Source organism: Psittacula echo (genome assembly GCF_963264785.1).
Source record: "Psittacula echo genome assembly, chromosome: 7".
NCBI lineage: Eukaryota > Metazoa > Chordata > Aves > Psittaciformes > Psittacidae > Psittacula > Psittacula echo.
In genome coordinates this window covers 2154676-2181969 of record NC_137740.1, presented here as the reverse complement: position 1 = coordinate 2181969, position 27294 = coordinate 2154676, and the positions used below count along the sequence as shown (strand labels likewise).

Sequence of the window (27294 nt, the reverse complement as noted above, 5' to 3'; positions counted from 1 at the left end):
CTTGTAAACCTGCACAGAATGTCTGTGATTCGCTGCAGTAAACATAGAATCCCAGCCTGGTTTGTGTTGGAAGGGACCTTAAAGCTCATCCAGCTCCAACCCCTGCCACAGGCAGGGACACCTTCCACTGGAGCAGCTTGCTCCAAGCCCCTGTGTCCAACCTGGCCTTGAACACTGCCAGGGATGGGGCAGCCACAGCTTCTCTGGGCACCCTGGGCCAGCGCCTCAGCACCCTCACAGGGAAGAGCTTCTGCCTAAGAGCTCATCTCAGTCTCCCCTCGGGCAGGTTCAAGCCATTCCCCTTGGCCTGTCCCTACAGGCCCTTGTCCCAAGCCCCTCTCCAGCTTTCCTGCAGCCCCTTTAGGCACTGGAGCTGCTCTCAGGTCTCCCCTTCAGGAGCCTTCTCTTCTCCAGCTGAACAGCCCCAGTTTTCTTTTTATATGGGGTGTATAAACACATTAAAGGGGTTTTCTTAGTGTTATAATGATTCAAATTACTTGTCTCACCAAAATACTGGAAGCTGAGGGTGGAGCTTGGGATAAGCCAGTCTTTGCCTGCCCATGGGTGCAGAGCATGCGGCCATCAGCATTACCCTTGGCCAGTGGGATGAGCCTGGCTTGGTTGATGGTTTTAGATCGTTCTCTTTGGAAATGAGAGAATTTGGCTCCTTGGGAACCATGCAGGTTTTGCAATTTGTTTTAGTTCGTTCTCAACCCAGTATAGATTCTTTTCCTCTCTTTCCTGGTCCATATTTTTCACTGTACGCTTAAAAATTGCAATGATACCTAAGCATGGATGCTGTCTCAGGAAACCGGTCCTTGCTGAACCCGTGCCTCATAGTGTCTCAGCCACCAGAAGTGGATGGTCCTCCATCGTGTGGTGGGATGCAGTGTGCACAGGTATTGCTGTTGCTCACCATTCACATTAGGGATGGCTTTGCCATGCCTGGTTTTCCTTAAACAGATGGGAAGTAGGTGTTGGGGATGGGGACTAAAACCCTCCCAGGTTTGAAGTGAGAAAAATGGAATCATTGAATAGAATCCCAGCCTGGTTTGGGTTGGAAGGGACCTTAAAGCTCCTCCAGCTCCAACCCCTGCCACGGGCAGGGACCCCTTCCACTAGAGCAGCTTGCTCCAAGCCCCTGTGTCCAACCTGGCCTTGAACACTGCCAGGGATGGGGCATATAACCTGAAGCAGAACTGTATTGCGTGTCGTCAGCACTAGGTCTAAGACCTGTGTGGGAAAGGTCCCACAACATGCTGTAAAGGTCTCTGCATGTGTGTCTGTAGATATAAGAGGTAATTAGATGTTCCCTTTGATTGTAAAATAACTCTGCACTACTCAGAAAAACATTGGCTGTGTTGTTAAGGTAAACATCCGTGCACAGGAACAAGTTTATCTCCTATTTTCATCCATCTGTTGCATCTCCAATGTACTGGAGGTATTTTATGCAGCCTAGTTAAGTTTTGAAATCACTGCTGCAATGTATCACTCAAGCCAGAAGCTCTGTGATGTTCAGAAAGATAAGACAGAGCTCCGGCTAATGGGAGCAGCCATGGTTACATGGGAGAAGGTCATTTTTTTCTTCCATAGGAGACAGTACCTGTGTTCCTTCAGAGCCCAAATCTGATGTTTGCCGGAGATAAGCTCTCTCAGAATGGAAATATCTCTGGAATTCACCTCTCCAGGCTCTTTTGCACATGTTTCTGAAAGCTGGCTCCTCTGGGAACTTCCATGGATAACTGGGCACATCCAAAATGGCCAAAACTTTCCTGCATCATCTTTTGGCAATGTTTGTCTCTAGGTCTTACATTTTCATTGTGCTGAACAGGTAGTGCTGGGAGCAGAGGAATCTAATGGCACATTAAAAAGGCTTTTTCTTGATTAGGGGAAAAACATGGCTTTATTCTGGTTTGGTGGCACGGTTTCAGTAAATGATGTGTTTAAATGTGCTCAGTGTTGGCTGTGGCGTTCAGCAAGGAAATGACCTGGTAGAAAAGTTTGGGGTTTATTTGAGAAAGCCAACAGCAGGTTTGATACAATTAACCTAAATCTGGGCATGGATGGCAAAACCATCCCAGAGAATCCATGAGGACCGTAACACTAAACGAGGACCTGTGTTTTCCAATGCATTGTTTGAGCTGTAGTCCATGACCAAGCTTGGGCTTGCAAAGAGGCTTTGTCTTGCAGGAGCATCTCCAGCTGTGTCCTCTGGGATGCAAGGGGGATTTTTACAGACCTGCTGGAACCTGCTGCATAGCTGACAGGCCTTGGTGTTGGTGTGGAAACTGTTCTTTCATGAGTGCAAGAGGAGATGGTTTGATTGTTCAACACAACGGTGCTGAGGCGCTGGTGCCCAGAGAAGCTGTGGCTGCCCCATCCCTGGCAGTGTTCAAGGCCAGGTTGGACACAGGGGCTTGGAGCAAGCTGCTCCAGTGGAAGGTGTCCCTGCCCGTGGCAGGGGTTGGAGCTGGATGAGCTTTAAGGGCCCTTCCAACACAAACCATTCTATGATTCTGTGACTGATTCTGATTTGCCTTTGGTCACTCCGGTGGAGGCAGATGTTATGGTGAGAACATGTAGGAAGAAAAGTTATATTAAATGTCTTCATCCTCCAGTCTGTTGAGCTGAGCAGGTTGCAGTAGCACCTTCTAGTTTATGGAAGAGCAAATAATGGAAGCATCCCTTTTTGCAGGCATTCAAATCCTCCCCGCTGGGCTGGTTTGGGTTTTTCCAGCTCTAATCCACTGGCAGCGTGTCCCTCCCTGCAAAGGGAGGGAAGGGATGAAGACTCTAGCTCAAAACTAACAACTATGAACCAAAAGGTCCCACTCAATGCCTGTGAGTTTGGGAAACGCTTTGGATCGGGGCTGGTGGTACTTGCCAGCTAAAACCCGTGTGGTGCCAACATGATGATGTTGAAGATTTAAACCAAAATACTGCGAGGCAGCAAAGCTTCATGTTTGCCTTGTAACGAAAATAACCAGTGAGATGTAGAAGCTGAAGCAAAACCCAAAGAGGGTTTGATTTTTGGGGGTATAAAAGATAGAAAATAGGGCAAAACGCAACTGCATGTGATGCAGGTCTGCAAAATGCCTCCTTGGATTGAATCTCCGTTTAAAGCGTGCCCTGGGGCATCTCGAACTGGTGCCCAAGCACAGCAATTTGGGCTCCTTCGCCAAGGCAGAAACTTTCTGCATGATTCATAGGTCTTATTCAAATTCTAAAGAGACTTTAGAAAACAAATTAGAGGTTAAATCAGGTATCTGTTCCTCTTGCACCTCCATCACAGGGTCTGAAGCAGTCAGAGGTGGAAAACAGCCTTCCGATGCCTAGAGGGGACTTGCAGGAAACCTGGAGAGGGGCTTTGGACAAGGGCCTGTAGGGACAGGCCAAGGGGAATGGCTTGAACCTGCCAGAGGGGAGACTGAGATGAGCTCTTAGGCAGAAGCTCTTCCCTGTGAGGGTGCTGAGGCGCTGGCCCAGGGTGCCCAGAGAAGCTGTGGCTGCCCCATCCCTGGCAGTGTTCAAGGCCAGGTTGGACACAGGGGCTTGGAGCAAGCTGCTCCAGTGGAAGGGGTCCGTGCCCATGGCAGGGGTTGGAGCTGGATGAGCTTTAAGGTCCCTTCCAACCCAAACCAGGCTGGGATTCTATGAAAACATGGTTCTGAGTGGAAGCCCCCTTCCCTCAGTGTTTGTGCTGAGGCTGTGAAGCTGTAGGTGGTATAAAATGTGATTGCCCAGCACTTGCTCCAGCGATCATGACCCACGGCTGGGGTCTGAGAGGGAGCATTTCAGAGGGAAAATTGGAAGGGAGGGAAGGGCAGAGCTCCTTTCTAAAGCAAAAAGCAACAACCTTGAACTATTTGGATGCTCAAATCCTGCTGTAATTGGAGACTGTCACTGAAAATCTACCTTCCTTTGAGAAGCCGATGGGGTGTGATGCTGCCTGTCTCACATGTGATGGCTTCCCCTTTCCTTTGCTGGCCCAATATAGCCTCTTTTCCTAACTTTAAGAACACAGTATTTGAGTTCCTACAGGTTCAGTAGGAAAAAGGCAAACACCTGGCTGCCACACAGGGTGTTTGTCAGTGGTGTGGGATGCTCACATGCAGTAGTACAAGTGTCGCCCTGTTTGCCTTGCCAGCTATTGAACAGCCTCAGCTCTTTGTTTTTGGTGGAAGTTCAGTTTCAGGCTGATGTTTCTGGGGGCTTTTGAAGGTTTTTTGCTTTATGTGTGTGAATGAAAGAGGGGTTTTTGCGCTTACAGCCTCACAGAACTCTTTACTTTAGCCTTTGGGTTAGTTTTTAGTGTGTTTTGATTTCATACCGTGTCCAACCAACCCCATCTCCTCCCCTCCACACCAGTGGGCTTCACTGCAGAGGTGGGAAGGTGAAATTCCCTTCCGTGTCCCCGTTTACACTGGATTAGTGCTGACAATGGTAACATTATTTGAAAGCAGTAAGGTATCAGGACTGGGAAAATCATACTTTGCAGCCTGTGTTATTTGGGAGTTGATCCTTACCCATCCCAGCCTTGGAAAAGCACCCCTTGAGTTTGGCACTTCTTTCTTTGAGTTTAAATTCATTTAAATTATGACCCTTTTTTGAGGGAGTTATTAAGGAATAAAAATCTCCAAGTCTCCACCTACGTGTTTCAGGGAATTTAAAACATCAACTTGAGATTAATGTCACCGTGTGTGGGATGTGTGGGATCCCGCAGGGGGGTTGGGATGGGTTGGTTGAGGAGGATAGGAGCTGTGGTGGTGCTGGGGGCAGGTTTCACAGCCTGTCCTCATTGCTTAGTGACAGGCCAAGGGGAATGGCTTGAACCTGCCAGAGGGGAGACTGAGATGAGCTCTTAGGCAGAAGCTCTTCCCTGTGAGGGTGCTGAGGCGCTGGCCCAGGGTGCCCAGAGAAGCTGTGGCTGCCCCATCCCTGGCAGTGTTCAAGGCCAGGTTGGACACAGGGGCTTGGAGCAAGCTGCTCCAGTGGAAGGTGTCCCTGCCCGTGGCAGGGGTTGGAGCTGGAGGAGCTTTAAGGTCCCTTCCAACTCAAACCAGGCTGGGATTCTATAATCAACACCGTTGCAGCCCGCAGTTTGGGTGCCTGCAGGATTTCATACAGCCACACAAATATGCTGGTTTTCTAAAGCTGGGTCTATAGAAATCACTAAGGATGGACCCTGTTGTTAGAGCTAATAATTAATAAGAAATGGGTGTCAGGCTCTTCAATCCATGTGTGCAGGTGAGTGGGCATCTGGTGGTTTAGTGCTTCTCTTAAAACATCACCCAGCATCACGCTTACCACCCAGTGGGTGCAGGTCAGGCTGGATCCTGTGCCCTGCTCTTGTTACAGACAGCATCAGATTTAAGAGCATCTCGTGTCTCAGACATCAGCCTAGATGGGGCAGCCACAGCTTCTCTGGGCACCCCGTGCCTCAGCACCCTCACAGGGAAGAGCTTCTGCCTAATCCATGACCTGAACTTCCCGTCTAAGTTTAAACCCATTTCCCCTTGTTTAGAGTTTTGCAGGGGTTTGGCTTGGTTTTGATGGTAGTGCAGAAGATGCAAAAGAAGCCTGTGTAAGTTATTAATAATAAGGTCATTTATATTGTCCAAGTTATTTATTATAAGGTTATTTATGCTTCATGGTTACCTGGTTCCTTTCCCATGGGGATCTCAAGCTCCTTCCCATCGCACGGTTCCTCTGCAGGGAGACAGATGGGTGGAAGAAGCTCCATCAGTTTAGTCAAACACTGCGTGGAAATGAAGCTTTTCTTCGGGTCAGGTCTCCTGCTCTTATTTTTAGTTACACTATTGCCACAGTTAATCACTGCTTTAAAATCAGGATAATGGTTTGACAGCAGACTGTGGGAGGAACAGGATGGGGAGAGGAACTGGGAAGAAGTGTCTCGTCAGGCTTTATTTTGGGTTTAAATCCTTATCATATGCAAATGTGAATATTGCCAATTATATTTTATGGGATGACCAAACTGAGAGCAAATGATGCTTTTCCCTGGCAACTCTCCTGGATTTGTCCCTTATCCCCAAGGAAGCATCTCCTGCCAACCTGGCTGTTCTTTTCACTTGGGAAATCGGGAATGGGAGCTCGTGGATGTTGGTTGCAGTAGAGTTGCCTTGGTCAATAAGTCATGGGTGGATGGAAGGCTCTTTCTTAGTGGGAAGGGTTTTGGTGGGGTTTAGTAAGTCCTTGTGCTCTGCATTAAGAGCACAGCAGGAAAATTGGTGTGTTCTTCATGGAAGATTGTCAAAGGAGTTGCTGGGAACCTGTGGTGTCCGTGGAGCAATGGGGTTTGAGGAGATGCCTTTGAAAACGGGGCTGTGAGATGGGAGCTGCTGTTGGCTGAGGAACAGAGGTGATGGCAAAGCCTTGCAAAGAGAAGGAGAGGTTTGCAGTGAGCTTTTCTTTGGGGGAGTGAGAAGGAAATACCAGCATGGGTGATGTTATATGTGTGGGTTTCCCCTGAACAAGCCCAATGGCCTCCTGCAGCTTGGTGCCAAGGGAGGCATCTGGGAGCACCATCGTTTTCCTTTCCTGATACACCAAAAACCTGAAACCTCCTAAAAATAGAAGCCTGAGCGTCATCGGGGAGGGAGAGCCTGTCCTGGGCAACTTCTTACATAGCACAGCAACCTTTAGAAATGCATCTGGTATTCTTGTGTGTGTGCCAGGCAGGAATGAAAGCCACAACTGTACCCAGATTGAATTCACTGACAGGATCGGTGGAGAAGTCTGTGTCCCACGTCCCTGCTTGTCACACACCTGGGGGCTCTGAAAGTTGACATTAACCATCCCTGGGGTCAGCAGGCAGCAAGGTATTCCTGCAGCTTCTTTTCTGAGGTTGGTGAATAACCTGCGAGCAGCGATTCGCATCCTGATGTTCAGCAGTCCTTACATGCTCAGCCCTTTGAATTCCTGACTCTGCTGCAAGGAGTATTTGGGTGGTTGGCAAAGGGAGAAAGGTGCAGACCTAAGGGAATGGGAAAGATGTGAAGGTCCTAGGAGCCCAAACTGCTCCTGGTACATGGGGATGGATGCTTGGAGCAGAGCCAGTATGGGGGCTGCTGCTGCAGGACAAGCAGGACGCATGGTGGTGGCCACAGGACTTCCTCCGAGTTCTTCTTCGCATTTAGTGGCTGGAATAAGAGTTGTAATTTTAGGAAGGTGCTGAATGTTAATTCAAAACCTCCTCAGGCAGTTCACCACAGCCCGTTCAGAGACTCAGTTACCCTCACGGTTGAAAATGTGACTGCATTTCTGAATCAGGCACAGGATCTTTTTTATCACCTCTGCCCACTGGAGTGGGTATCCCTTCATCACCACGTTTCCATTCCCGAGGTTAAGTTTGGATCCCAATGCAGCTGCTCCTGACAAGGTTTTGGGGCTGTGCTGAATACCTGAAGCTCTTACAGGTGCCCACCACCATCTCCTCCAGCCTTCTGGCTGCCCCCATCACTCTCCCATGAGCTGTGGGTCTGCTCTGGGATCACTCAAAGTGAAGGATTTTTTTAGTCCTTCAGTGTCTTCCAACTGAAATCTCTGATAAGGAGCAAACTTCTCAGCATTAATTTATGTGTCTTTCAAAAAGAAGCCCACAACTGTTGTTGTTCACTTTTCTTTTCGAGTATTTCCTTTCCTGAAAGCAACAGGCAAGACCCCAACCATGTTCAGCTCTGGCAGAGAGTGATAGATGCGGTGGTGAGGCCACCATCCCTTTTTCCTTGTCTTTGTCATTTTCTAATAGGTAGGAACTGCTGGAAGCAAGTGGAAGAGCGTAAAACCCATGTGTGGGACTTTGCTATCTAGATTATATTGTTTTCAGTACCCTGGAAGCCCAACAGGGTGAAGAAAGGCCCTTTAACACCTGGCAAGCTCATTACCAAAGACAGCTTTGTTAGCCCATCCATGGCAAAGCTAAAGGTAATAGTTTAGTGCCAGTTTGCACTGGAAACTATTGGTGTACTGGGGTGGAATGTTAAGTCAGTGATAAATACAAGTGCTGCTAGTTAAAAAGTGATTTTTTACTAAGACTGGAGTAGTTGAGATGCAACCATTTTGTACTGGGAAGGAAACCCAGTAACAGTGGCAATAAATGACATCAGCATGCTATTTATTGCCTGTGTTGACTTCTATTGGTGATGGGTTTGTGGCTGGAGCCTGGTGCCTGCCGTGACACCACAGCAGCAGACAACCTTATCTCCTGAAGGATTCATCCATGGTCTGCAGGACCAGGTTGCTGCAGAATGAGCCCCTTCGGGCTGCCAACAGAAGTGGTGCCATTGCTGCCCGACTGCTGCTTGCTGATGGTCCATCCTCTCTTCTGTGGAGCAATTAGACTTGTAAATGAAGGGGGTTAAAGTATTAATGACTGTACCAAGGCAGTGCGCGGAGGGCTCGGTTCCTCACTGTGTTATTAAGCCAGCTGAGAGGCTGGTAATGAGCTGTAATGCAAAGATTGGGTTAGGTAAAGCATTTAAAATGTTATCGTGATGTAAACTATATCATCATGATATTGATCATATAAAGTGGGGAAAGGACAAAAATAACGTGGACTGAAGCAGTGTGGCCCCTGAGGCTTGACTCTTCTGCTGCTGAGGGTGAAGTAGTTGAGAATCCCTGGGTTTGCAATGGCCCAAACCTGCTCATTTTCATGTAAAATGTTGTTGGTGCAGCAGCTGGGCCCAAGGTGCTATGTCAAAGCAGGGGAAGCTTCTGGGCTGACTTGCAGAGAGCATTCGAGACACTGTTCTTTGGGTTATTTATTTGGGGCTTTAATTTACCCTTTGACTTTTTCCTGTGGCTATGACTCAGGTTTTCAGTGGTTCTGTCTTGCCTTTGCTTTGTCTTACCGAGCAAAGGGAGGATTATTATTTCGTTAGCAAAGCAAGCCAAACGCAAATACAAAGACCTTTTGGCCATGAAACGGCAGCAGGTTTCCAGGTCTTTGGACTCAGCATATTCAGTAAGACACAGGTTTGTGTGCGCTGGGGAAGCAGGATGCTCAAATCCAGCTCCAAGTTGCGTGCAGAACAATTCCACACATCAAAACAAAGAAAACACAAAGCTAATAGTGATTATTTCTTATTTCCTCCCCTATTTCTCCACCTTCTTCCTTATTCTCCACCCTCCCTGCTGCTACTTTGGTCTTGAGCCTCTGGCATGGCAATAGATAACGTTTATCTTCATGCACAGACTAAGTAGAACTAATTTCAATCATTTCTTTTTCCTTTAGTCATCACAAAAGAGCGTTTAAGGCAAAGATATTCTCTCCTGTTTGAGAGGTGTGCTGGCTTTATGAGGCCCATCCTGCTCAGTGGATAGCCCTTCCTTTAGGGACCTGCTTCAGTATTTGGAGGTCCAGAAGCAGCAGCAGCTGCTCCCACTGCCTGGGAATGGAGGGCAAGGGACTGGGTTTGGGACACTGGGGTTATTTCTATAGGTGTAAAGTCTTTGGTGTAGGAAAAAAAGGTGCTGGTAGCTCTTAAGAGTAAGATACAGAGAGCTTCATAGTGTTAAATACTGATTCCTGTTTCTCAGATGCCAATTATTAGGTATACCATGGAAAGAAAGAGTAATAGTAAATAAAAGATGAATAATGCTCCCAGATTTGGAGAGCCACTGGTGTTTGAAATGAGAGCCCTGGCACACGATGATTAGTTCAGCTTTGGCTTGTGGCTACTCTGAGGCTTTGAGTAAGAGCACTTGAAGGCGTTTGGCTTGATGAGGACCAATTGCAGCATGTGAAGCTGTTGTACCGTGGAAGGGCCAGCCACTTTGCCCATGTTTGCTCAGTCATCTCCCATTTAAAGCAGATGGCGGGCCTGTTGTGTAACTGAGCAGACGGCTTTGTTACAAGACATAGCCAAATCGGGTGCTGCTTCACGTAAGACTAAACAACAACTCATTTCTGGGGGTTTCGGCCTTCCCTGTTCTACTTTGGGTTTGGAGGATGAAGTTATTCCAGGGGGTGAGATGAATGGAAACCTTCCTTGGTTATTAATAACTCGCTTGAGTCTTGAAAGAAACACAAGGAATGCTGAGCAGCGCTACGTAGTAAAAACAGAGTCCATGCAAGGTTGCAGGATGAGCCCATGGGGTTCAGCGTATGGGGGCATATGGATCCCAGAGGATGGGCTGTGTAGGATCGCATAAGGGATTCCTTCATCCCTGACCATGTAATGCCTTGGGCAGAGAAGAGAAGTGCACTGCATGTGATTTTCAGGAGCAAGTTCTTAGTTTCCCATTTCACAGGGGGATAACGTCCTGTCCAACGCAAAGCTCCATTAGCAGCACCAAGGGGACATCTCCTGGTCCTGCCCTGGCTTGTTTGGTCCTAGTGTTGGCCCAAAAACCACCCAGCTGTGGGCTATTGAAAGCATGGAGCATCCCACTGTGTTTTGGTAATATTTAAACCCAGTGTTCCATGATGTGCTGCAGTAAGCTCCTGTTTGCAGTGCTTGTTGCTTGTGCCAGTGCCCAGAAAAGTGGGATGTTCCTGGGAAAACAAGGAATAATTTCAATTCAATGGCAGGTTCAAAGCAGGAGCCAGACCAAAGAAACCCAGTGTCCCCCAGAAGCATCATAAGAGGAAGCAGGGACAGACCAAGGGGAATGGCTTGAACCTGCCAGAGGGGAGACTGAGATGAGCTCTTAGGCAGAAGCTCTTCCCTGTGAGGGTGCTGAGTCGTTGTCCCAGGGTGCTCAGAGAAGCTGTGGCTGCCCCATCTCTGTCAGTGCTCAAGGCCAGGTTGGACACAGGGGCTTGGAGCAAGCTGCTCCAGTGGAAGGGGTCCCTGCCCGTGGCAGGGGTTGGAGCTGGATGAGCTTTAAGGTTCCTTCCAACACAAACCAGGCTGGGATTCTATAAATGAGCTCTGCGAGGGCACACAGCTCCTAGGACAAGTGCTCCCATGTTCCTGGGGTATCCAGAGCCCATTTCAGGGGAGCTACAGGAGATTTGGCTCTTTCAACACATTGCTTCAAGTCTGAGGTTTTCTCATCGAAGCCTAGTCAGTGGTTTATAACGAAGCAGGTTTTAGCACGCGTACAGCTGTGTGCTTCTGGTGTAACGGAGCACAGCGGTGTCCTGGTTGTTAGCTATGTCTCAGTCCTGGCAACCCCTGTTTGTGCCACTGACCCTTGCCTTCACCTTTGAAAGCTGTTGCACACCACATCAGGGAGAGGAAGGTGTGCAGCAGCAGGGCTGTGCAGGCACGTGTGCATCTAACAGGACTCACGATGGCAGCGTGTTCATCTTCCCTGCAGACGTGCCCTGTAGCTGTTTCCTTGCTGTGTGCAGGCAGCCAGGGCTGAGTCCCTGCAGGGCTGGTTGGGCACCCAGCAAGGAGGCAGCAGGGCAGGGCGGATGCTGCCAACCCTGCTCCTCCTCCCTTCCATCCCTGGGGGCTGTGGTTAGCAATGGTCCCTCTTTGCCTTGTGATGCCTGACTCTGCTTTTCAGGAGGTTTCAGGGAAGGGACCTGCTATGGTCCCTGCACCCTTGCTGTGGCCATTTGGCACAGGCCAGCTCGTTGCATCAGTGTGAGCCCTGCATTTACCTCCCCACAGCACTGCTGCACCCTTGCAGCAGCGTCTGACCCACGTCACAGCACATTTGGGTGGCTTCCAGATCAAGGCACAACTCCTAGGAGCTCTGGAAGGAAAAGAGGCCAGAAATAGCTGTTCTAGACTCAAGATCTGTGGTTTATATTGGCTCCTGTGGCTACCAGAATCCCTAAATTAAGCTGTGACCTACATTAATTGCTGTCATGCTGCTGGCAGAGATTCATGACGAGCGTGTCCAGCAGTGTCCAGCACGAGAGCAGCTTCCAGCCACAGCTGGAACATCATCTGTGTGAAAACCAGCCAAGTGAAATGTGCTAAAAATGCTTCACATCCCTTCCTTGGAGCCCTTGCTGCAAGCAGCCGTTAAAATCCCTCTCCTGGGTAGCTCTGAGGATGGAGAAGAGGGAGAAAAATCTCAGAAACCCACTCTCCTCCATTCATTCATTCTTTATGTAGTGTGGTGATGGCAATGATGGGCTCCAAGCTGGTTCCAGCATCACTGGTATCAGGCATCACTTTAAGCACTGTGCAGATCAAGAATCAGTGCAGAATAACCAGCCTCATGGTTTAAACTGTGTGGGTTTTGCACCAAAAAGAGGTTTCCCCACTGTGCATCAGTAAGACAGTAAGCTTATAAATATTAGCTGTGAAATATGTAGTCACGCATGCTGAGAGCAGGTTAATGAGTGTTAAGTGAGCAAATACAAGGCATAAGCAACTGTAGAAACCACCTGCAAAGTCCTGCTGGTGGTTCTTGGGTTTGGGTCTTTCTATTATAACCTTAGTTATAAATTACAGCTGACAAAGGAATAAGGAGCCTTTAGGAGGATTTCTGTAAAGGGTGATACCAATATCGCATTCTTATTTACATCCCTTCTATCCACAGGATTGAAAAAGCGTACAAGGAAGGCCTTCGGTATACGGAAGAAAGAAAAGGATACCGATTCCACGTAAGTCAGTGAGCTATAAACCACATTAGTGCATAATGATACTGGGGAGAAGCTGATGCCAGGGTGCCAGGACAGGAAGGAAGTCAGCGCACCGCAGGCATTCGTCATCCTTGGATCAAGTCTCATAGTAACAAATACACTTAAGCTGTTTCCCCTTGTACACGCAGTGGGCAGCAAATCAGGTATTTCCTCTGTGCCACACAGCCGGCTCTCCACGGGTTTGCAAGTGATGGTGACAGCGGTGATCAGGAGGAAATGGCTCCTCTGGGGGTTTCAGCAGATGAATCCCTGCCCAAGCTCTGCCGTCCGCTGAGGTCTTTTTAGATGCAAATTCCATTTAAGCGGATGCCCGCACAGGCATTGAGGCGGGTGGTGAAGAGCCCTGTGGTTGGGGCAGACTCCGGCTGATGGTGGTGCACAGGGTTCTTTTGGCTTTGATGTGGGAGATGCTTTTGCCCCCTGGAAGAACATCTGGCAGGGATCTCCTCACATCTGGGTATGGAACTGCTGGTGGAGCGCTGAGCCCAGCGCTTGGCTGCCACTGATGTGTTTTGGGGTATGTATTAGAAAGCAGCGTGCCAAAGGAGAAGGGGGCAAGGCAGTGAGGAGCCCTGCTCCCTCTCCCTCACCATCATAGAGGTATTTAATGCCTTGCACAACAAAATCCCTGTGGGATTTTGATTTTATTTTGTTCAGATCTGCTTTTCTGAGCTATTTTCTATGTCACTGGTGGTTGGTGAGGTTTCCTCTGCAAAGGGGCAGCCGTCACAGCCCTAGCCATGCTCCTGGGACCATGGTGAGCCTTGGTTGCATCAGCACCTGCAGGGCTTTGCCCACTGCAAAATGGGGCCTGAAAATACGGGGTACAGCTCGATGATCTTGAAGGTCTTTTCCAACCTCATTGATTCTATTCTATGGAGAACATCCCCAAAGAGGGCTGTGCAGCACCAAGCCCTTGTCCTGCTGGCTTGTCACCAGGAGTGGTGGCTGTCCATCCCCAAGCAGGCTGTGGGACAGCCGGGAGCTCCGTGTATGGCTTCATTTATAATTTATCAGGATGCTGGGCAGGAATCAGGCTGCTCCGCATCCTCTTCGTCTGCCCAGGGAAAATCAATGGAGCCAGGTCTAGGTCCTGCCTTTAACCAGTTGCTCGCAGCAGCAAGCTCTTCCTAGAGGCTGGGGAAGGTGGTAGCCTATGGAGATGATAAATGAACCCTGGGGCTTTCGTGGTGGCAATGAGTTCACAGAAAGGCCACTGTGGAGGAGACACTTGCAATTAGCAGGCAGCAGTGATTAGCACGGCGCAGGGTCACATCGCGGTCATCACCCCAAGTGGCTTTGAGTGCTCTCCAAAGCCCACGTCAGCAGCCGGTGTGGGGCTGGGAGCTGCAGTGAGAGGCTGGGACAGACCCTCTGGTCACCCCCTGCCATGGACCTGGTGGTGGGCACCATGGTGTGGGACATCCAGAGCTGCTGTCTGGGTTCTGGAATGGGCTGGGTTTGCTGTGTGGTGGGAAAGGACTTTCCACCCTTTCCCTCCACCGGCCAAGGGTCTCCGTAGCCATTCTAGCTGGGATATGAGCGGGAGGTGACATCCCTGGAGCTCATGCAGTGTGGGGTATATACAGAAGCAGAGGGGATCTGTGCTACTTCCAAAGGATTCTTTGCCGCTTCCAAAGAATTTCATAGATCTTTATGCAAAGAGGTTAAATATGAGATAAGGGAGACGGGAGGCAGACACGGATGAATTGGAGAAGTTCCATGAAAGGTGTCATTCTCTCACACCAGAGCTGGATGGGCAGCAGATCCCAGCAGGGTTTCTGTGATGCCCTGAGCCAGACATTAACTGCTGGCAAATCTGTGGCAATGCATCAGACTTGGGAGCATGGGAGGGGCGGAGGAGCCGCCTGGTTTTCATAAGCACATTTGTGTTTTCACTAGCGAACTTAGCCTCCTTGGACAGTGTCTGCATGTGGCTGCTGAGCCGCACACGCTGCTTGCCACGATCAGGGTCTAAATCCCGTAAGTGGTTGGGGATCAGGATCCCTGAGGAGCTCCTCAGTTTTCAGATCCGTTCAAGAGAAGTGACCGTGCTGCTGCCGGAATAAAACCTCTGACGCGCTCTGTCTGTCATTTTTAGCGCCTTCTGCAATAGGATGTGCACACAGTGTGGGGCTATGGCTGCGGTATGGGTGCAAGGAGGAGCCAGCCCTGCTCCTCAGCAGTAGAGTGGGATCATCATCTTTAGGAATAACTATAGCATTTGTCACCTGATAACATGAGATCAGCAGCACTGAGACCTCTGTGTGGGTTTCATACAGAGCACGTGGCAGGTAATTCAGATTTGCTGATAGCTTCATAATTAAAACCATCTCCACAAGTTAATGGGGCACTAGTGCAGTTTGGGAGCTAACACTCTGCTTCTTTCTGTTCTTTACAGAGGGTCACCAGACAGGGATGGCATTGTAAGTATTGCATGGACCTCATCCTGCTTTCCCCTCCTGATATGGCTCCTTAAGTATTAATTCCCCCATCAGCACTTTGCAAACCATCTCTTCGTTTCTGTTTCATATAGAAAACACATCTTGGTAAGGAGCTGTTTAAAGTAATGGCACATCCCAGGGTTTCTGCAGGTTGAACATAGAGAAAATAACAATAAACACCTCCTTGGGCAGAGGGACCACGTGTCCAGCTAAACCCCTCTGGCTCCATATCCCCATTTCCACTCCTGCTAATTGGCTTGGGTCAGATTTGCTGTGGGATGAGTTAAGGGGATGTTGCCAGATCAGCTGTTTCCAGCGTCTGTTTCTATTTTCTGTATTAAACTGAAAACCAGGAGAGATTTGGGTTTGTTATTTCGATTATTGCTGCTTTGATTTATGGTGTCAGAAATGGCCCTGCTAGACCCGGGTAGTGGAAGGACCACGTCTCCTTTTGCCATTCGATATCAGTTTGATAAGTGTTGGGTTCAGACTGCGACGGCGTTGATTGTTGTTTCTTGAGCAAATTTAGATGTTAGAAACTCACCTTAAAATAATGAGGCCCTCAGGGGAGGCTCAGCAATGAGGGTGATGCTGGGCTGACAAAGCCAAACAAAAATGAGATCAATTCTTTGGTTTGGGTTTTCTTCCACATCTGACCCAAAATCCATGGCTTTGGGCTCGCCCTGTGTCCATGAGCCACTGGTCAAGAAATAGGGATTACAAAGGAGTCTGCAGCTCAGGTAGGGCTGGAACCAAGGCTCTGTTCACAGTAATACACAAATAACATGCAAGGGGCAGCCCTGAGCTGTCTCCTCCACCATAGAAGTGCTGTGGGCAGCCTGTCCTCGCAGGATTGGGTGCAGGGACCTCAGGTGAGCTCAGGTGCCCCTCAATCAGGCTCATGTTCTTGTTCCATGAGGCTTGCTGTCTGAGCTCAGTGCAGGGCAGGAAATGTCCCCAGTGCTCCAGCAAGCTGAGAGATGGAGAAATGCAATTTTGGGGGATATAAGGAAGTCACTAAATGTATTTGGGGCAGGGGAAATGGAGGATGGAGGCATTTAATGTAACTTCTCTTCCTACAACACGTGTTCACTGTAATATCTGCAGCCATCAGAGTGGCCAAGAGCAAATCATAGAATCAGTCATAGAACCCTGGAATGGTTTGTGTTGGAAGGGACCTTAAAGCTCCTCCAGCTCCAACCCCTGCCACGGGCAGGGACACCTTCCACTGGAGCAGCTTGCTCCAAGCCCCTGTGTCCAACCTGGCCTTGAGCACTGCCAGGGATGGGGCAGCCACAGCTTCTCTGGGATGGAAAAGCAGGGAGTTGGACCTGGGTGAGCTTTAAGCTCCATTCCAATCAAACCCAGTCTGGGATTCCATGGTGGCAGCTGGGTTAGCCCAGACACCGCTCACTGCTGCAACCCAGCTCATGTCATGGGTGGCTCAGCTGCTGAGTAACACAAACTGAATCCAGCTTTCAGTGTGTTCTGGGGAAGGTGATTATGTCCCTATGAATAGTGGTGCTATCTGTGCTCGATGGGCAAGGAGAAAACCACTGCTGCCGGCTCTCCCCATGGGTTGAGCATCCCAGCACATAGAGAAATGGTCATTTCACCTCTTGCTTAAGTTCTCCCCTCTTAAGTTCACTTAATGAATATTCAACAAAAGCCTTTTTACCCCTCTGGTGTGGAAGACATTCCAGAATTGGGAAGTGCTGTTGTGTATGGCTGATGTGCATGTGCAGAGCAGGTCACTGTGGTGCCTGCAGGGGCAGCTGCAGCAGTACCCACTGCCACCCCAGCTGTGTCAATGCACACGTATAAGAGATGCTCTACTCTCGTTTCCTTAACTTAAAACATGGACATTTTTCTTTCCAATGTCTTGTAGAAGAAAGCAAATGGAGCCCCAAATGGATTCTATGCGGAGATCGACTGGGACAGATATGTAAGTGCCCCAAGGAACCTGCCCCCCATCCAGCACCCATGCAGCTCCCAATGGGACCTGGGCTGTGCTCCCATGCTGCCTTGGGTAGGGTTAGGCTGCAAAGAGCTGTGGTGGGCATCTCTTCCTGCAGGAGGAAGGAGCTGCTCCAGCTTTCCAGGGATGGAATTAGCATTCCTAATTCTTTCTTTTGGTTTTGTTTTTGTGCCCTATTCAGAACTCACCCGAGCTTGATGAGGAAGGATACAGCATCCGACCGGAGGAACCAGGCTATATCCTTTATGGCTGGCTTTGCCTCTTGGGTTACCAAGTGTAAGATGAGCTGGGGTTCACAGGCAGGCCACTGACATAGTTGTTATTATTATTGTTATTATTATTATTATCATGCCTAAAGAAGAGAAGGCTCTGGGAAACCTCAGAGCAGTTTCCAGTGCCTAACGGGGCCAAGAAGAAAGTGGGCAATCTGTGATTCTATGCTTATTTCTTTCCCCCTTTTTACTTCCCTTTTGAGCTGCCACTCCACAGCTCTAACTGGATCCCACAGGGAATTACCTGAGGCAGTAGAGCAGAGGGTGATTTTAATTGCCTTTGATCCACTGCCATGAAATGAGGAGGTGTGATGAGCACTGCCAGGAGCATTCCAGCAGGGTGTCCCATGGGGAAGGTGATGTCCTATCCCATCTGTGGTGGGTGCACATGCGATGCTCAAGGCCAGAGCCTGTGCATGGTCCCGGAATGCAGGCACTGATGCACACCATTGCTGGGCTAAACCAGGGTTGGCTTTATCACTGTGAGCATCAGTTCCTGCATAGGAATGCTGGGGATGGACTGTTCATCTACAAGGATGCTGGGGATGGACTCTTCATCAGGGACTGTAGTGACAGGACAAGGGGTAACGGGTTCAAACTGAAACAGGGGAAGTTTAGATTGGATCTAAGGAAGAAATTCTTTCCTGAGAGGGTGGTGAGGCACTGGAATGGGTTGCCCAGGGAGGTTGTGAATGCTCCATCCTTGGCGGTGTTCAAGGCCAGGTTGGACAGAGCCTTGGGTGACCTGGTTTAGTGTGGGGTGTCCCTGCCCATGGCAGGGGGGTTGGAACTGGATGATCTTAAGGTCCTTTCCAATGCTAACTGTTCTATGATTCTATATGGATAAAGCACTGAAACATCACAGCAGTGGCAGGCACCGCAGGAGGATCTGCCCCTCCACACTAATCCCATCCATGGGAGTCTGGGATAAGCATTTTGGGAACCCCTCCTTCCCACTCTTCAGGGATACCAGAGCCTTTGAATGCCAAGGCTCTACTCTCACAGCAGGAGGAAACCTTCTTTAACTGTGCTCTACCTACCAAAGGAAAGCACTTCTACTCCTCGAGTGAATCCGAAGAGGAAGAGGAGGCACACAAGAAGTTCAACATCAAGATCAAGCCTTTGCAGGCTAAAGACATCCTGAAGAGCGCGGCCACGGTGGACGAGCTGAAGGCATCAATAGGCAACATTGCACTTTCTCCATCCCCTGTGGTGAGTCCTCGTGTTTTTGTCTCTTCCCTGGGTTACAAAAGCAGTTGTGCTCCTCAGGGCTCATCCCAAGTGATCAGGAAGCTCTTCCTTAGGAGGGATGAGTTTCTCTTTATGTCCTCATTTATAAGGTCTAGCCTATACGGAACTAATAATGTGACCGCAGGTAGAGCTCAGATGTATCGCAGTGATGTATCCAGTTCAAATGTCTTAAAATTCCGCTTTCCTGCTCATAAAACAGAGCAACTGAGATTGAAATACACTATTCCCTTATTTTTCCCCTTATCTTTCAATGCAACCATCATCCAGGACATAAATTGGATTGGCTTTGCCCTCATTCCTAGGGCTTTCCACACCACCACTATGGGTGTTAGAGGGATATCTCACCCCAGGGGTGAATGCGGGGTTCCTGGAAGGAAAGGTCACCTCTCCTTGCATATACATGGTATAAATACCATCACCCTCTGGTTTCCCTAAGACTTGTCAAGATTTCTGTCATCTCATCCCAATCTGTTCAGCTGTGAAAAGATTTGATTTTTCCCTTTCAGTGGGCTTCAGTGTGGGTTTTAGTGTCTTTTCAGATGAAGCTCGCTGTGATTTATAAATAGCCTGTATCTGAAGTGTGAATGAATCTCAAACCCAAAGCAAAGATGAAATCAAACGAATGTGGTTTATTTCTTCTTTCCAAACCAATGCAACGTGGCCGAGTTTAATGAGAGCATCTGAGTGCCCCCGGCACATCTCTGCTTCCCCTGATGTTTGTCCCTTTTAGCAATGTGCACTTCTGGATGCTTTTGGTGCTGTGACCAGGGAGGTTTAGGGTTAGAAACTGCAGCTGGCTGCTTTGGGAAGCACAAAAAGGAAAAAAGAGTTAAAAACCCAACCCCAAAATGCGGCAGAAAGGATGGGGGAGTTTTGGAGGCTGCGGTTATGTGCCTAAAAGATGGATAATTTTGATTGAGAGGGGGAAAACCCACAGAATTTCTTATTGTGAAACCAAGCTGATTTTGGTTTTGCAAAGTGATGGCCCCAGCAGTCTGGTACACGCATGTGTATGTATATAGCGTATGAAACTGTGTGATTTTGTGAGGAGAGAGGAAATAGTGCAACACATTCAAAATGGGATAGGGAAAGTACTAAGAACTTTCAACAAGGGTCAGGTCTTGGTGCATTCTCCTTCCCTCCTTGATGTTATCTCAGGCCCCTGCCTGTGGGGTTTGCTGCTCCAGTAACCACAGGGCACCCGCTGGCCCCCGGGTGTAGCTGGTGGCTCTGTCACAGCCGCTGCAGAGGTGCAGAGTGGCTGCTCCTTGGTGCTGTGCTGCAGCCGGGGGTGTCGGGGTTCTGGAGAGCCTAGCCAGAAATATGGATGTGGAGCTGCTGGAGCGAGTGCAGAGGAGGCCATGGAGATGCTGCGAGGGCTGGAGCAGCTCTGCTCTGGAGCCAGGCTGGGAGAGCTGGGCTGGGGCAGCCTGGAGAAGAGAAGGCTCCTGAAGGGGAGACCTGAGAGCAGCTCCAGTGCTTAAAGGGGCTGCAGGAAAGCTGGAGAGGGGCTTGGGACAAGGGCCTGTAGGGACAGGCCAAGGGGAATGGCTTGAACCTGCCAGAGGGGAGACTGAGATGAGCTCTTAGGCAGAAGCTCTTCCCTGTGAGGGTGCTGAGGCGCTGGCCCAGGGTGCCCAGAGAAGCTGTGGCTGCCCCATCCCTGGCAGTGTTCAAGGCCAGGTTGGACACAGGGGCTTGGAGCAAGCTGCTCCAGTGGAAGGGGTCCCTGCCCGTGGCAGGGGTTGGAGCTGGAGGAGCTTTAAGGTCCCTTCCAACCCAAACCAGTCTGTGCATATAAAGTGATGCTGTCTCTAGCCTGGGGCTGGAGCCAGTGCCTCCCTGTAAAACAGTGCAGAGACTGCTCAACCTGAAGGGCTCAGGGAAAAGCCCTGTGCCAGGTTGGACAGAAGGAACAGTGCTGCTTCCCTGTGTTGAGATCCAAATCCCATCGCACAGAGCCAAAGGGTGCAGATGGAGACAATGAGCAGTGCTGCTCCCCAGTACACCAGGATCCTGGCAAGTGGCACTGGCCCTGCTGCCTGGGAAAGCACCAGTGCCCTGGGCAGGAGCTGGCTGAAGGAGTTTTGCATCCAAGGGAGTTCCTTGCTTTGCTGTCTGAGTCCGTGCCCTTGTCCTGGGCTCGTCTCCTCTCCCAAACCAGCTGCAAAGCCATGCTCCAGCACCACATCCCTCCTGTGCATCAGCCTCTCCTGGACAAGAGCAGTGGGATGCTGTGTCCGTAGGCAGTGCCCTCCCCATCCCTTTGGGGTGTAAGCTATGGTGCCTCACCTTGAAGACAAGCAGGAAACTGGAGATGCTCTCGTAAACTGGTGTTGGCTGCATCCTCCATCTGAAGCCCAGTAGCTTGGGTCTCGCTCCTTGCACGTGCAAGTGATGGGACAACCTGCACCTTGCCACGTACCATACCAGCAGCGTCCCAGCATCTTCAGGCCTCTTTCCTGCTCCTTTTGGCTTTCCTCTTACATGGGCCCTTCCAGTCTATAGCTAATGGGGCCTGTTAATGACAAAGCACGTGTATCCTTCAAATATCCTTCATAATACACATCTTTTACTTCTCTGTTATCCCTTTATAGAAAATCTCTTATATTCTCATTTTTCATTTGTTTTCTTCCTTTTCTGCATTCTTTTAGAGGAGAAGTCCGGTAAGAAATACAGTTTTTTGTCTCTCATAGCTTCTTAACACAATCTTCTCTGGTTTGCACGCTCCCTGTTTTGCATGCCTCTAGAATGAAATGTGAAATGCAGATAACAAATCCCACTGGTTTGGAAGGCGTAATGTTTGTTTTCCTTCTCCCTTGATTTAACTTGGAGCACTTTACTATGGAGCTAGGCTGGCTTTGGTTGTGCATAGTCTGGGGGTGTACAGAACCAGGGAATCCACCAGGTTGGAAAAGACCTTTAAGATCACGAAGTCCAACCGCTCCCCAGCACTGCCAAGGCTACCACTAAACCATGCCAAAGCGTCAACCCACACATCAAATCCTGTGTAGTTTCACCCTGTAGTGGGTGAGGTACATGTTGGACAAGGTGCCCGAGGGCGCAGCTTTACCTGGGCATGTTTTACCTTCATCCTTGCACATCAAAATATATGAGAAGGCAGAAAACCCCATCAGTGGTCCATGACCTCTGCAGTGCTGCTGTGTGCAGCGGCAATGGCTTCCCTGAGAGGTTTGGGCTTCCAGTGATTCTAAGCCCAAAATGGGGACATTCATTTGTTCCATAGGGTTTGGGTTCCTCGGGGGTCTCTCTGGATGCTGCTCTCCCCCTGCCTTATGCCCCATGGCTACAGTGACCCACCAGCAAGGGGTTTGCTCCCACTGGTGGGTGCTGGGGGCTGCATGGAGGAGGAACCCCCCTGCACTGTGCTCTGTGAAGCCGTGATGAGGGTGTGATGGGTGCTGGGGGCTCGGGGTGCTGACCTGTCGCTCTCTGACCAGGTGTCTCTTCTCTCTTCCTTCTCGCTGACCGCAGCGGCGCAGCCCGGTAAGCGCCCGTGCTCGCTGCTCCTGCCCCTGCTGCTCCAGCATGGGGGGGCTGAGTCTGTGCTGGGGTTACGTGGTGAGCGAAGGGAGGGGGAGCGGGTGCTGGTGCCATTAGATGCTGTTGTGTGACCGAGGTGATGGTAGGACCTTGTCACTGTCGCCACTGCAAAGCGGTCCCCAATGATGGGCATCCTCCGTGGCTTGACCTGCATCCTTCCAACCCCCCTGGGGATGCTGCCTGTGGTCCTGGGGTACCTTCACTGCCCATCCTGCTCCCTCCTCTGCCGTGCAGCCCCAGCTCCCATGGTCCAGGTTGGGGTGGTTTTTGCTGTGCACAAGCCCATGTGTGTTGTACGGAAATAGGGAGGACTTAGATTGCTAAAAATGCATTATTTAGATCAACCATGCAGCCATCAAACGTAGGATTTGGGGTTTATGCCATCACCATGGGGTGATGCTGTAAGTGACCCCTGTGAGCCCCTGGCAGTCGGGAAGGCTGTGAATGCAGCACTGCCAAGTGATGGATTTTCATGGCTAAAAATCCTTTCCAAAGGGTTTTTTCTGCTCCCTGTGTGCTGGGAGCAAACAGGATTTCACAACACACATGTGCAGCCGGGCATATCTCAGCCATGTACAGTAAATATCACTCAAGACAGGCAATTCCTGCTGTATCTGCTGGGCTGCTTTGCTCCCGCTGTGTCCCTCCTTGGGTGACAACTGCTGTGCACCCGTGTCCCTGTGCATCCCTCTTACCTCGTGTGTTTCTAATTCCAGGGGACGATTAAAAGGAATTTATCCAGTAAGTATGCTCTGCAGCCTTCAGCAACAGTTGCTATATGTGTGGTGGTGATATTGTGGGGAGGGGGAATATAAGGGAGTGGGTTAGGGTTGCTTTACAGTGGTTCTGGCAGAAATGATGGCACCCAAATGCCTTCCTTGAAGAAGGCCGTAGGAGACATCCTTGAGGTATCTATAGACGCAGGTACCTGGTCTAGTTCTCTACAGAAACAAAATCCAACTTAAAAACCAGACCTTTTCCTGCCAGGATCCCCATAGCAGGCATGGGACGGGACATACGTTGTGCATGGTGTGAGCCTCACACCAACATGGGGACTGGGTGGGCTGGGGGTGATGCTGGGGTGCAGGTGGTGGAACGGCTCTAACCCTGCACTGTCCATCCTGTGCTGCAGATGAGGAGATCACGCGGCCCCGGCGCTCCACACCAACGCCAGACCCTGCCAGGTCAGTGCCGAGTCCATTGGGATGGTTATCCAGCACTGGCACCTCGCCCTGATGTGGTCTTTAAATGCTTCAGTGGGCAGCCGCGTGTTTGCACCGTGGCTCAGTGGGAAGAATCTCTTTTCTCCTCCAGATTTTGATCCTTTTCCATGTATACCTGGATAGGTCAAATCCAGAATCCCAGCCTGGTTTGTGTTGGAAGGAACCTTAAAGCTCCTCCAGCTCCAACCCCTGCCACGGGCAGGGAGCCCTTCCACTGGAGCAGCTTGCTCCAAGCCCCTGTGTCCAACCTGGCCTTGAACACTGCCAGGGATGGGGCAGCCACAGCTTCTCTGGGCACCCTGGGCCAGCGCCTCAGCACCCTCACAGGGCAGAATACTGCAGCAAATTCAGTGGGTATTCACTGCTGTGCTAACCCTGCTGACCCATCGGCCAGCTGGGCTGCCCCAGTTTGCCTCATCAAGGACACCACTGCAGAAACATCACTTTGGTAGCTTCTTAGGCTCGTGAGACAGCCACATGTTTGTGTTTAGTTGTTAAATGAGCTCCGTGTTGCAGGATGCAAGAGGCACAGGGAGCTTTGGGTCCATGGGCTGCTTGGATGCTGTGTAAATGACGAATGAAGGGGGGTGGATGCCCCAGAACATGGCCAAACAAATCCATGCAGAATTGAGGCACTGATGGCAGTGGCATCCTCATTTCAGAGGCACAGCTCTGGCTCTCCACAGCAGCAGCAAGGACATCCTTTGTTAGAACCCACCTTGAGCCTGCTGTTGGGGAGAGCTGGCATGTGTGTGCTGTGGGTATAGATTGATTCAGAAGCCAAATCTCAGGAGGAGAGTGCCCTGTGTAGCCACAGAGCTCGACTCAAGGTGTGTTGGAGCTAAGCATGGTCCAGACCTTGACTTGGTTTCCCCCTTTCCCGTGTGGTCCAGAGTAGCTCTGACCAACCCTGAATGCACAGTGCCTCAGTGGCTGCTGGGGCATCACAGGGTTCGACTGCAGCGCTGCAGATGATGTTACTGCTCTGCTCTGCTTTTTCTCTGCCCAAACCCCTGTGTTTTGCCTGGTGCCTCTCAGTCTGGAGCATAAACACTCCCTGAAAACCTCCAGGTCTGCAGCCAAGCACCAGGTCTGAGTGCAAGCCTGAACCTCAAGGTTCCTAAACCAGAGCCTCAAGGTTCCTAAACCAGAGCCTCAAGGTTCCTAAACCTGAGCCTCAAGGTTCCTAAACCTGAGCCTCAAGGTTCCTAAACCTGAGCCTCAAGGTTCCTAAACCTGAGCCTCAAGGTTCCTAAACCTGAGCCTCAAGGTTCCTAAACCTGAACCTCAAGGTTCCTAAGCTTGAACCTCAAGGTTCCTAAGCTTGAACCTCAAGGTTCCTAAGCTTGAACCTCAAGGTTCCTAAGCTTGAACCTCAAGGTTCCTAAGCTTGAACCTCAGGGTTCCTATACCTGACCCTCAAGGTTCCTAAACCTGAACCTCAAGGTTCCTAAGCTTGAACCTCAAGGTTCCTAAGCTTGACCCTCAGGGTTCCTATACCTGACCCTCAGGGTTCCTAAGCTTGACCCTCAAGGTTCCTATACCTGACCCTCAGGGTTCCTAAGCTTGACCCTCAAGGTTCCTATACCTGACCCTCAAGGTTCCTAAGCTTGACCCTCAAGGTTCCTAAGCTTGACCCTCAAGGTTCCTAAGCTTGACCCTCAAGGTTCCTATACCTGACCCTCAAGGTTCCTATACCTGACCCTCAAGGTTCCTAAACCTGAACCTCAAGGTTCCTAAGCTTGAACCTCAAGGTTCCTAAGCTTGAACCTCAAGGTTCCTAAGCTTGAACCTCAAGGTTCCTAAGCTTGAACCTCAAGGTTCCTAAGCTTGAACCTCATGGTTCCTCTGCCCTTGTCTCCTCATCCCACAGCAAGAAACCCGTGGAGGACCCGGCCGCGCTGGCACCGCTCTTTGGGCCCCCGCTGGAGTCGGCGTTTGAGGAGCAGAAGCTGGACGGTGGGTCAGGGACACGGGTGGCATCCCCTGGCAGTGACCCACGGCTGTGCTGTGCCCTGGGGCTGGCTCACAGCACCCTGCTCTACCAGCAAGCGCGTAGCCCTCATCAGCAACCCCCTGGAGCTCCTCTTAAAAGAGGAGAAAGGCAAAACTAAAACAGAACACAAAGGGTGGACAATTGTGTTACAGGCAGTGTGGGGTTGGGGTTTATCATCAACTCCTGGTGTGGTTTGTGCTGGGAGGGACCTTAAAGCTCCTCCAGCTCCAACCCCTGCCACGGGCAGGGACACCTTCCACTAGAGCAGCTTGCTCCAAGCCCCATCCAACACTTGCAGAGATGGAGCATATACAGGTTATATAGAAACCGAGTGGTTAAGTCAATCAGTTAATTGTGTGGTCTTGGGGCAGATCCTGAATGAGAGCAGCTGACATGTATTAAAACCACTGATTTTCAAATGAAGCTCTGGCTCTGCTGATGTACGTCAAAGCGGTGCTGCACACCACAGCATCACACTGATTTAATTGAAGGAGGAGAAGAATGGAGCTCTCTGCATTGCAGCTCCCTGTGCCCATGAAGATGCTATCTCAGTAGTGCCATTTTCCCCCAGAAACAGCATTCCCCTGCGCAGGAGCAGGAGATGACACTTTGCTCCCTTCCCAACCTTTCTTTTCCCACAGCTTTCCCAAGGCACAGGGAGCTGCAGGGCTTGTTCTCCCCAAAGAAAAACCCCATTCACCCACTGGAGCAGTTTGTCCCCAGAGTTCTCCTCCTCCTGGCTCTGCTCAGCTGTCATGAAGTGGCCACCGCACCTTGTAGCCTGGTTCTGTCTTGTCATCAGTGATTCCAGTTCATTCTCTTAATCAAACTGTGTGTGTGTGCACTTTTCTACACGTAGCTCCCCTCTCAGTAGTTTAAATGAGATATAAAAGAAGATTTTCCCTCCTACAATCCCTGTGAATACAATTGGATCTTTTCCTTTCAAGACCTGGAGGTTTTTTCGGCATATCCTAAAATTCCTCATGATTTTTGCAGTTAATGCAGTGCCTCACTTAATGCAATAAGCCCCCAAATACATAAATGGCACTGTTTTGTTTGTCAAGCAGCATGAGTGTCAAACTAATTGCACGTTTAACAACCAGGCAAGCCTGTAATTATCTAACATCACAGAACCCCCTCTGTCTTTAACTAATGAGGAGTTGCTGTCACTATTTAGCTTCCTCTCGTCACGAGTGTCTCGTCTCTCTGTTGGTATTTGTTGGACTGTTGGGTTTATCATCACCTTTACATGTGTGTCTGTTTATTTTCCAGCCGCTATAGATCAGCCTGAGATATGGGGTTCGGTCCAGCCCGTCAACACAAGCATAGAGTCCCCAAAGCTACCGAGACCTTTTCCAACTGGAAGTAAGTGACCGTGCAATTATCAACCAGGAATTACTCAATATATACAGAAATTGAATCAAATCTTTAACTTTTCCTCATCCAAACTCTTGGAATTGTGCAGGTTTTAATCATGTAGCAGGTTAGAGGGTTTCACCTCCCCTGGCTGCAGCGATGAGGGTGGAGGAAGGACACGGGTTGGATAAGGATGGGATGGATGGTACCCAAGGCGGGGGGTATGATGCACAGCCTCCCTGGGGAAATGTGCAAGGTGCAACATCTCCAGCCAAGGCAAGTGGCCTGCATGGAGCCAGAAGTTAAACCCACCCTGCCCTCAGAGCAAGGAGCACCTGATCCTTCATGCTAATGGTCTGGTTATTTAGGTTGGAAGCACTGGTTTCTCCAGGCAAACAGCCCTAAATCCCTGATTTTCATTGGAACTTTCCCCATTGCCTGGCGCAGCCAGGGGAATCACATCTCCTCCTCCTCCCTAGCTGCAAGGTTATTCCTTCCTTGTTCCCCTGCTCCTTTCCCCCCTTACTAGCAATTAGCACAACCCATTTCATGCCAAACCCATCCCCAGCCCTGGTGCTGCCGGATGCCAGTGCTGATGTAGCAAGGTCAAGGCAATGCCTGGTCACACCAGGA

General features: G+C 50.1%; 1 protein-coding gene across 1 annotated transcript in view; it reads left to right on the top strand.

Moving 5' to 3' along the window:
* SGIP1 (SH3GL interacting endocytic adaptor 1) overlaps positions 1 to 27294 on the top strand; it is a gene marked incomplete at both ends in the record, with an annotated part of 54302 nt that overhangs the window by 7616 nt on the left and 19392 nt on the right. Inside the window, 10 exons of the mRNA XM_080623232.1 lie at positions 12475 to 12538; positions 14979 to 15003; positions 16910 to 16966; positions 17181 to 17235; positions 18308 to 18483; positions 22018 to 22029; positions 22803 to 22827; positions 23219 to 23270; positions 25183 to 25268; positions 26578 to 26670. Coding sequence (XP_080479358.1) covers positions 12475 to 12538; positions 14979 to 15003; positions 16910 to 16966; positions 17181 to 17235; positions 18308 to 18483; positions 22018 to 22029; positions 22803 to 22827; positions 23219 to 23270; positions 25183 to 25268; positions 26578 to 26670 — 645 coding nt within the window. The remainder of the gene's footprint in view (positions 1 to 12474; positions 12539 to 14978; positions 15004 to 16909; positions 16967 to 17180; positions 17236 to 18307; positions 18484 to 22017; positions 22030 to 22802; positions 22828 to 23218; positions 23271 to 25182; positions 25269 to 26577; positions 26671 to 27294) is intronic.